This window comes from Neomonachus schauinslandi, chromosome 10, assembly GCF_002201575.2.
Source record: "Neomonachus schauinslandi chromosome 10, ASM220157v2, whole genome shotgun sequence".
Taxonomy (NCBI): domain Eukaryota; kingdom Metazoa; phylum Chordata; class Mammalia; order Carnivora; family Phocidae; genus Neomonachus; species Neomonachus schauinslandi.
The window spans coordinates 34,699,663-34,710,199 of record NC_058412.1 but is presented as its reverse complement, the minus strand read 5'-3'; the positions used below and the strand labels follow the sequence as shown (position 1 = coordinate 34,710,199).

Genomic DNA, 10,537 nt, shown 5'->3' with positions numbered 1-10,537 from the left:
GAGCATTCTGGTCCACTCTCCTGCCCTCCCTGAAGGCAGCCACTGAAAACACTCTGCAGTTACCGTCCTCCTGCCCTTCCTCCCCATGTTCCTCCGGCCCCCCTGGGGGTGGTGTCCAACGACCTCCTCTGGCCCTCAGCTGCTGCACCTGACCACAAGGCTGACTCTCCAACTGTCACAAATCCACCAAACTCACCCTTTGCCCGTGCTGTCCCCTGCCTGAAACACCTTTCCTATCTTGCTTCTTGGTGTACTCCGTCTCTTCCCCCAAGACCCAGCCCCAAGGCCCCCTACTCTGGGAAGCCCTCCTTCTCTTTCCTTGTCAGGAGGCCAATCTCAGGCTTCTCTGGCCACTCTCTTCCCACAGGCTTGCAATGATAAGGGATGCTGAGGGGACAAAGCAGGTGTGCAGGTGGGTAGGTACTGGGCAGCCACGCCTAGGGCAGGAAAGGGCAACTGGCCCCGGGAGGGAGCCCATGCTTAGAGATACTATCCGAGTGGCTGAGAAATAATTACTCCTGGCAGCCTTTGGGCAACAAGGACACAGCTCGTTTATTACAAAATATCTTTTATTGATAAAATAGCTCAGACTTTAAAAAAACAACAACAAAAACACCTGCATATCACAACAAGGGGCCCACAGGCAACCACAATAGCAGGAGTCCCACAGGACACACACAAGACCAGTCAGATGTCACAAGTCAGCCACTCCCCTGGGTACAGCCTTGGCCTCACCCTGAGACTGAGGAAGGAGCTAGACAGCCCCTCTCCCCAGGAGGGACTCTCTTTGGTCCCCTCCATTCTCTCCGCCCGGGAAAACTCTCAGCACCTCTCCAGGTCCAGCCAGGCCCATCAGAGTGCCGACAGTGCCTGGGCTGCTCAGCCCCTGTCGCACGCTAGCTGCCCGCTGACTTAATGCCCAAGCCAGGCGCTCCTTGGAGAAGAATGGGAAACGTCCTTCAAATGCTCCCAAGTGTTCTGGGTGCCAGGTCCCGGGGATGGGGAGACAACCAGGAGGGAGAGACCCCTGGAGCCCCATCAGTGGGATGGAGCAACGTGGCTGGGGCAGAGATAGCCAGCCGGCCCCCACCCCATCTGGGGTAGGGTCGCTTATACATCACAGGGACCCGCTGGGGGCTTGGAGACCTGCCTGAGCGCTCTGGTGGGAGGCCCCTGCAGGAGTCCACGGGGCCCTCACTCACCTGTTCTGGCCGCAGCACCCTACCTGGGGGCTCTGTCACCCACCCCAGGCTCTCATCTCAGGCTGCTCCCATGGTGTGGGTATTTTTAGCCATCTTGGGAAAACAATTAGCCTGCTCGATGACAAAAGACTTTTCCCCCACTGGGGGGCCCAAGCCCCTGAAAACCCCGTTGGTGTTGTGGATGAAATGTCGAGAAGTTGTCATGCAGCATAATAACTAAACCCTTGCAGGCGCAAGAACACGTTCTCGAAGAAATAGTGGTTCTCTCTACCATTCCCCACGTCCAGTTTGGGGTAAGAATTCACACACCCCAGGCACAGAACAAAAGTCTACAGGAAGACAGGTGGTGGTAAACACAGAGAAAGGGGATTTTTATATCACCAAACAATCACATTTTCTGCTTCTCTAGTGTGTTCCCCCACGGAGCTCAAAGCTTTCTGCAAAGCCTCTCATCTCCCAGCAGCAAGTCCCCGGGGTTTTTGCAGGGGGTGAATGCTAGTGATCAGGGATCTCCCGTCAGGCAGACGCCAGGCCTCCAGACCACCCCACCAAGGCGAGGCGTCCACTGGCACACACCCACCTCCCAGAGGGGTGCCAGGTGAGGAAAATGATTCCAGAAAACGTTTGGGCTTTTAAAGGAGCTACAAATCCAAAAGTAGGTAGAAAGGGGAGAAGGCCCCAGAAGCAGCGTCAGACCATAAACCCCCCCACCCAGAGCCGGATGGGGACCCCGGGCATCCAGCGTGGGTCCCTCAGTTCTGCCTCCTCCTCAGTGGCAGGTGCTCCTGGGAAAAATGGAAAGCTGGCTTCCTGCTCTTTACCCGGGGAAGATGAGAAACAAACCACCACAAACAAGTGACCGGCCAGGGAACACAGAGTCCAGAAGGAAAGCCCACCCATTGGCTTGCCGGGGTCTGGGGTCCTGGGAGGGAGGGGCTCTATCCTGGCTGGCTTTGGAGGCTTCAAATGGACCCCCAGTGAACAGCACCCCTGCCCCTACCCCTCCAGGGGGGCTCCCAAGAGGAGGCCTGCAGGACCCGGGCAGGAGCCAGAAAGCCCCAGGGAGGTGGCCACAGAAAACAGGGCAGGAATCAGGGTGGCCCTGGTGCCACCTGACACCAACCCTACATGGGCGGCGGGCAGGTGGCTCACCATGCCGTCTGGGTCCACTGGCGGCAAAGGATCCTTCGGAAGGCACGGCGAAAGTCCTGGTTGAAGATGGTATAGATGACGGGGTTCAGCGAGCTGTTACAGTAGCCAATCCAGAAGAAGAACTGGAAGAGGCCATGGGGCACCTTGCAGTGCTGTGGGCAGATGGCTCCCAGGCTGTAGCTGAAGAAGAAGGGGAACCAGCAGAGCACAAAAACGCCAATGACCACGGCCAGCACAAAGGTGAACCGCTTCTCCCGAGTCAGCTGTGCCCGCCGCCGCCACCACTGCCCACTCGCGGTGCCTACACCCCTGCCCAGGAGCACCTGGCCACGTAGGGTTGCCAGCACCCGGGAACCCTGTGGCTGCTGCAGGGGTGGGCTGCACGCTGACGCAGGAGATGCTGGTAAGGCCTGAGGCTCACACTCTTCCTCCTCCTCCTCCTCCTCTTCAGCTTCCTCCTCTGGAGATGCCCCACACACACCTTCCTTCTGACTCTGGCCTGAGCTGGGAAGGGCTGACCAGCTGGGTGGCAAGGCAGGGGTCCCAGGATCTTCAGGGGTATCCCCCTCCTTCTCCCCCGTAGGCTTAGAGTGTCCATTGGCCTCCTCAGAAGCAGCCAGAGAGGCCAAGGTTGGTAGTTTGGTTGAAGTTCCCGTAGGGACTGAGCAGGGCTGCTTAGACTCACCCGGCCCAGGGCCCCCCTTGGCCCTGGGACCTCTGCGGTGGCTGCGTTTGGCGATCAGGTAGATGCGCAGGTAGACAAGGATCATGATGAGGCAGGGTGCAAAGAAGGACCCGATGCTAGAGGCCAGGATGTACCAGGCCTCTTGGTTGAGTTTGCACTGGGGGCGCCCGCGGGGCTGGGGCCCCTGGTCGCCCTTGTAGATAAGCGGTGGCAGGGAGATGACCGCTGCGATGAGCCACACGGTGAGGATGATGCACTTGATGCGGCGCGGGGTGCGCTTGGAGTTGTACTCCAGCGCGCGACTCACGGCCCAGTAGCGGTCCAGGCTGATGGCGCACAGGTGCACGATGGACGAGGTACAGAAGAGCACGTCGAGCGCCAAGTACACCTCGCACCACGTGCGCCGGAAGTACCAGTAGCCCAGCAGCTCGTTGGCCAGCGAGAAAGGGATGATGAGCGTGGCCACCAAGATGTCGGCAGCGGCCAGCGACACCAGGAACAGGTTCTGCGGGGCGCGCAGCGAGCGGCTCGTCAGCACAGCCAAGATGACCAGCGCGTTGCCGAAGATGGTGAAGAGGATGAGGAACGTGATGACCGCCGCGATGGCCGCGGTGGCCTGCACCGAGTAGGGCTCCTGGTGGTCCATGGCGGAGTGGGACGCGGCCAGAGGGGTCGCTGCTCTCCCAGCGCCTGCTCAGCCGGCGACAGCGCTGTCCTACCCTGCTAGGCTAGACGGGAGGATCAACCCCCTGGCGGCGCAGAAGGCGCTGGAGCCCCATGGCCAGGCCGAACGGGGCCTAGGAGATCGAGGGATGCCTGGGGCCAGCCACTGCCCTCCTACATCCTCTTCCACCAGCACCCGGCACCCCTGCCGTCCTCCCCGAAGTTTTCCAAGTTGTCCCGCTGCCGTCCCCGCCCCGCCCGGGACCGGGGGAAAGTTGCGCCCTCCCGCTCCGAGGCTGCTGGACGCGCGCTGGGGCGCAGGGCCCGGCGGGCCGGGCGGGGGGCGCGCCACCGGTTGTGGGAGGCGGTGCAGAGGCCGAGGCGCCCGCTCCGCTCGCTGGCTCTAGCCGGGAGCCGCGCCTGCAGGCAGTCCGCCGCGGCAGGGGAATGGGAGGAGAGCGAGCGCGCGGGAGGAGGGAGGAGACTGGAGGCGGGAGCAGGAGGAGGGGACGGAGGTGGGGCAGGCGGGCGGGCGGACCGAGGACGGATGGAAGGTGCGCCTGGCGGGAGGACTGGCCGGCCGCAGCCTCCCCGCAGCCCCGGGCCTCCGCCCTGGCGCCCCTACCCCTTGTCCTCCCGGCCTCCGCGCCACGGGAGGTCAGAGACCGGTGTCTGGGTTCTTCGGGACTCCGGGAAGGACGCTTGCAGACGCAGAAGGGTTGGTGCGCGCGGGGAGCTGGGACCGATGGGAGACCTCTCTCCTGCAGACCCGGTCCGAGCACCGGGATCTAGGACGGTGGGCTCCGGCTGATCTCTCCTCCCGCCGCGGTTGAGCCCCAAGGAGAGGGTGGGTGGGTGTGTTGCGGCACCGCAGCGTAATGAACCACACCTCCTACCCGGCGCTCGAGGAGGAAGCCGAGTGGAAGGAGTAGGGCGGAGCGGGGAGACTGCCCGGAGCCCCTTCCCCAGGTGCTTCCTTGCCCCGACCGGACTCCGTCGGGCCTGCCGAGCCCTGGGAGGCGCGGCGGCCAGGTTGCGAGCGCCCCCTGCTGCCGCCCGCGTGGCGGTGGTCCGCGGCCCCCGGGAGACCCGCGTCCTCGCTGCGCTCTGCGGGCACTGAGGTTCCCAAGGCCGGTGGGCAAGCTCAAAGATTTAGGACTTCAGCCCTCCGGTTTCCCCCGCAGATGCCTCGGTTTCCTCCACTAAGGGCAAAGAGGTAAGAGGAAAACTGGCTTGGACTCCAATCTCAGCTTTTTAACACAGCTCAGAGAAAAAGTAGGTCTCCGGGGCAATTAGGCAAGGAGGAGCATCCCTTTGACTATGTTGTCTCTCTCTCTCTCTCTCTCTCTCTCTCTCTCTCTCTCTCTCTCGCTCTCTCTCTCACACACACACACAGAGCATTCCTGCTGAGTCCCCTCCCCCCCACATGCATGCTGCACACCCCTCTTGGAGAGGCTGTAGAAGGAGCTGGGTAAGAAATTTCAGATTAATCACCCCACCCCATCCCCATGCCAGACTCCAAGAGCGATAGGCTCCCCCTCAGGCACCCCCAGCCCTACTCACTCTCCCTGTGGCCACTGCCACCGGTGTCAGCCTGGGCAGCCTCAAGAGCACATTTTTTCACCACTCCTGGAGCCCCTGGTGTTATAACCCCAGCCTAGAGCCAGGCCTTGTATTTATAGCCCGTGGCTCTGCATGACATCCTCTGTATAAATAAGCATCGAGCCACCCCTGAAAGTAGGGCTCCTCCAAAAGACCCGGCCTTGAGACAGCGGGCATACTGGACCTGCCTGCCTGCCTGCTCTATCTTCACGGGACCAGGGAATGACCTCACAGTGCCCACAATGTCTTACCCCTCCCCAGGCTCACACAGCAGGGGTGGAAGGGTTCCTCGATCCAGGGCTATCCCTGCCTCCTGCCATCCTACTTAGTGCCTTTGTGAAGTCTAAGTGCCACACCCTGATGGTGAACAGGACAGCCCCTCCAGAGACAGGTTTTATGGATGCATCCCCCACCCGCTGGCTGGGCTGAACCTGGGCCTGTGGTTGCCAGAGATGGAGAAGTCTCAGTAGCCCCTTCCCTGAGGAAGGACTGAGGGACCACTCTTTCACCTGCTCCAATCATACTCACACTGGGGGGCCAGGGGCTATCTCCCCAGACACTGTGATCAGCATCAGCCCTTTGTTTCCTGGCCCGAGTTTTCCTTGAAAGGCACCAGGACCCTGAAGGAGCTGTGGCCAGGGCTGCTCACTCTCTCCCCCCTGCCCCTTCCCTCCACTTGGGCCTTCCCCGAAGTGGCAGCCAGCTCTGGATCTACCAAGTGTCACGCCCTACCGGGCCCAAGCCCAGGTAGGGGCAGCCAGGAGAGCCTACAGGCACCTGTGGGGCTCAGCCACAGCCCCAGAGTCTGTGCCCCCTACCAGCCCCACCTCCCAGATGTGCAGCTGGCTCTTGGGGCAGCAGAAGCCATCACATAAGTAGATTCCCATTCCTCTCTGCAGCTCTCTGTCCCCCCCACATACACCCTCCTGTGCTGCCCTCCAGCCAGCCCTGCATGAATCCGAGCCTCAGGCCATGGCATCAGCCGTCCCCAGACTAGAGCTGACCTTCCATTGTCCCTGCATTCCACCAGGCTGGCAGAATTCAATCCCAGACCCAGACCCGGAACCGCCAGCAGCAGGAGCTGCCTTAGAGCATCCCCAGCCACCTGCAGCGGGAGAGGAAGCCCGTGATGGGCACTGGCCCGCCGTCCTGGCCCCACCAGGCTACCTGTTGATCCCTGGACATGCCCTGAGCTCCCACATCTCTAGTCCTTCCCAGGTGCTTGGTGGGCCCCCCACTCTCCAAGGTCCATTCACCTCTCACCCACCGCCCTTCCAGGGAGAAAGAGGTACCCTGCTTTCCAAGTTCTTTGACGCCATGTACACAGTACCACGTTCGCACTCGGAGATGTACTGAGATGCTGGTGGATGGGTTTGCTGCATCACTCCCCCACCCCCACCCCCCAGCACACATCCCTTCTCCGTCCCCAATATTGGCCAAGATTGCTGAATGATGGGGGGGTGGCAGCCTGGCATCAGTGGATGACATACATGAGCCTCTCTCATGTAGTGTCCTAAAATGAAGGTGTCCCCAAAGGATGCCCTTGGAAAGGGGTGGGGGGAGGTGACCTAGTACCATCTTTTCCAAAGACACAGGGACCGTGGTCCCATCCCTGGTTGTGAGAGCACAGCAAGAGATATGCCCCCTTGGCTGAAAGCCCTGGAGCCACTTGTCTAGGCCTGAGAGCCAAGAGTGGCCCCAGATTCTCCCATGCCAGGGCTCCACGGGGATGAGGCCCAACTGGGCTTCACACCCCAGCTGCCCCAGCCTTTCAAATCCCTGGGACCCTATCCTCACACCACCCTGTAGGCCCCAGCCTCCCCACCTTCCCAGACCCTTGAGTCATGCCCTCCATAATGCAAGTCCGCCACCCTCTCCCCCATCACACCTCACCTGACAAAACCCCAATCCTGGGCCCACCTAAATCATCCACCCAGCTTTTGGCAGAACAGCTGCTCCTTCCAGAGCAAAACACTCACTGCATCGACTGGCCTCGCTTTAAAGCTATGACCACAAATCTCCAGACTTGCCTAGTGTGCTCACCTTTCCCCCTCTTCAGAACCAGTATCCCGCTCATCCTCCTCACCCGCACACCCTCCTCCACTCCAAGCCTTGACTTTGCCTCTAACTTAGAAGATGAAAGCCCTCAGGCAGGAACTCGCCCCGAACTCACTCACCAGAGCCCCAGCTCTGCTGGAAGGGCAAGACCTCTGCATGTATCCCAAGCCCTCTCCTGTCCTCCAGGACTCTGCTGCTGCAATCCTCCCCCCCACTAACACTCCTCCCCCGATCCAGGGCCAGCCCCCCGTGCCTCCTGCAGCTGTCTCCGACTGTTCACTGCACCATCTCTCACCCTTCACTCTCACTCCTTAACCCTCCGTTGGGTATCTGCACCCTGACCTCCGCTGCATCTACTCCTGGTGGGTCATTGTGACTCCATGCCACCAAGCGTGTCCTAATTTCTCAGCAACATTTTAGACCACAGACTACCCCCTTCCCTGAGAACACTGCAGGCTTGAGGCCACCCCTTCTTCTCGGCCTCCTTTTCTCCCCCGAACTCCCAATCACCAAGTCTCAGTGATTTTTTTTTTTTTTTTTGCCCCTTCTCCTCCAGGGACATTTGGCAATCTGGCACCTGGAGACATTCCTGACTGTCACGCAGGAGGAAGGGGGTTGCTACTGCCGTCTAATGGGTAGAGGCCAAGGATGCTGCTAAACATCTTACAAAGTACAGGACAGCCCCCGCAACAAACAATTATGAGGCACAAAACACTAATAACGCTGCCCTAATGTCGCAGCACCCCTGTTCAGTCCTGGGGCCCCTTTTCTCCTAGACCCAAACTCTTCGTAATTTCATCCAGGCCCCTAGCTCCCAACCAGATGCTGAGGACTCCCCGAAGTCCGTCTCCCGTCCTGAACCCCAGGCTCATCCAGCCCACACACTCCCTCACCTCCCCTGAGCTCTCCGTGCCATATGGGAAGCCCTCAGCCCCTGCAGCCAATAGCAAGTGCGGTTGCCTCACCTGCCGAAGCATGCTCCAAAAGCATCCACTCTGCCCCTTTCCACAGCCCCATCGCTCGGGCTTGCACAACTGTAGTGCCTTCCACCGGTCTTCCCTGCTGCCAATCTACTCTCCACGGGGCATCCAGGATGACTTAAAAGCTTAGATCTTCTCACTCTGCTCCTTAGAATCCTCCAGCAGCTGCTCCCTGTTGCTCTTGGAATAAAACCATCCCTCTCTATCCCTGCCCTGCCAACCTCCCCCTACCCCACCTCACTTCATCCCTCTACTCACACCTTAACTCCCTCCTGCCTCAGAGCCTTTGCACTGCCTATTTCCTTGGATTTTTCAGAGTCGTCTATCATTCGGGTCCCAGTGGAAATGCCAGCATCCTAAAGGAATGTCCTCCTCCCCCATCATTTCTAAATCCCTGATGACTTCTTTTATCTATTTACTGTCCATCCTTCGTCCACCCCCAAATAAACTCCACGAGAATGGAAACCCTGCCTTGCTCACCTTGTTACTCCCAGTTCCTATAGCCGAGCCAGCCTAGCACCTAATTCAACAGATTCCGTCGAATGAGTGAATAAATTGATGAGTGAAGCCACATAGTTATGTGTTTGGGGATTAGGGAATAGGCCACGGACCCTGGGATGGGTGGCTAGCCACCAGCTTCTTGTTAACAGCCAGCGCCCTGTCCACAGCACACACCCCATGCCAAGGCTTCAGGGGCTGAACCAAGGCTGGACCACAGGGGCAGGGTGGGGCTTGTGGAATAAGCCTAGGAAACGGGGTCTGTAGTGATACGGGACTTCATGGGGTAAGGACAAGGACAGCCTCGGCCCTGGTCACCCCCAAAGAAGAGGGGGAAAGCACTCTTCCCCCTTGAGCCACTAGGCTCGGCCAGCCCCACCTAGAGAACCCAAATTCTGGAGAATCTAAAAGCCACATCCTAATGGAGGTTAATGACAGGCAGCCTCTGAGAGCTAGGAGGGCCTCACAGGGCACAAAGCACTTCACCCCCTCTTAGTGTGGCCACTAAGAAACCCCAACCCAGCACCAGAGGCCTGGCTCCACTACTTAAAGAGACCCATAGGGGTAAGGCGGTCACACTCCTTTCTCTGATAAATGGGGGTACTATGTATGCTCTCGATCTTTGCTTGGGAATCTCCCAGAGGAATGCCCCCCCCCCCGCCCCCGGTAGGAACGGGGCCCGAGCCTCTCCTCACTCACTCTCAGCTCGCTCAGCCAATCATCCTCTCCTGTCTGGGGGCAAACAGAGGGACTGTGTTCCCCAACCCATGATCCTTCCCTGATGCTAATACCTGAGACCAGGCCCCTGCTCGGTCTGAGAAAATCCCAGACTCAAGATGGACCGAGGGCAGAGGCTCCAGCCTCCCAGGAGCATGCCCTCATGTCCCCTGACTGGGCTCAGGAGGCAGGCAAAGGCCAAGCTCTCCCCAGCCCTGAAACATGGCAAGCCTCAGCCCTGCAGGGCTGCTCCCTCAGCCATGCCCCTCTGCTGCCCCGAGTCCCTCTCCTCCCCAGGGCCCCTCCCACGTCAGTCGGCAGGGTTAAATGCGCTCATGCATAGCCCAGTACCTGGTTCCTAGAGCAAGTACCCAATTTTATTTGTGCCTTCCCCCAGAACATCTGAGGCGCTTGGCCCCACGGGGCCCGGACCCAGGCTCCTACTTCCCTCCTACTCCAAGCAGGGCTTCCAACAGGCCACCAGAATAGTGCCTCTCCAGGACTGGGGGGCTCCTGGCCTATAAGCCTTCACACAGCAAGCCAGGAGGTAAGGACAGGGCTTTGCTGAAGGAAGAAAAGCAGGTTGACCACCCCACCCCCCACCTCCCTAGCCCCTTCCCATCTTCCAGGACCTCCGCTGGCCAAGTCCCTGGCTGGTGGGGAGAGAGAGGGGAAGGCTCCTGGGAACAGCAAAGCAGGGTGGAGAAGAGCTTGAAGTCATGTGTTCAGGGCCTCCTGTTCTTGCTGTTTCCCCGCTGTGCAGTGCTGGAGGCCTCCACCCCTTCCTCAGCACCCCCGGGGTAGCGTTCCTGGCGCTGAAGCCTCCCCGCTCTGCAGGGTAGCAAGCTGAAAGCCCCCTGGGGAGCGGAGCTGGAGGCTGCAGGGTAATATTCCTAGCACCCAAACACCAGGGATGGGAGGCCGGCCCCAGGGTCCCAGCCACAGGCTCCCCAAGTCCTGGCCTGAGAGAGGCGGCAGTA

At 60.0% G+C, this 10,537-nt stretch overlaps 1 protein-coding gene across 1 annotated transcript; it reads right to left on the bottom strand.

Annotated features, from left to right (window-relative positions):
• Nucleotides 1-2,350: 2,350 nt before the first annotated feature.
• Nucleotides 2,351-3,693, bottom strand: ADRA2B (adrenoceptor alpha 2B). The gene has a single exon (XM_021697667.1). The coding sequence runs from the start codon at nt 3,683-3,685 to the stop codon at nt 2,351-2,353; it is 1,335 nt and encodes a 444-aa protein (XP_021553342.1). The 5' UTR covers nt 3,686-3,693.
• Between the last annotated feature and the right edge of the window lie 6,844 nt (nt 3,694-10,537).

Excerpts from the sequence above, each read along its gene's own strand:
- ADRA2B (XM_021697667.1), bottom strand. The coding sequence starts at position 3,685 with ATGGACCACCAGGAGCCCTACTCGGTGCAGGCCACCGCGGCCATCGCG.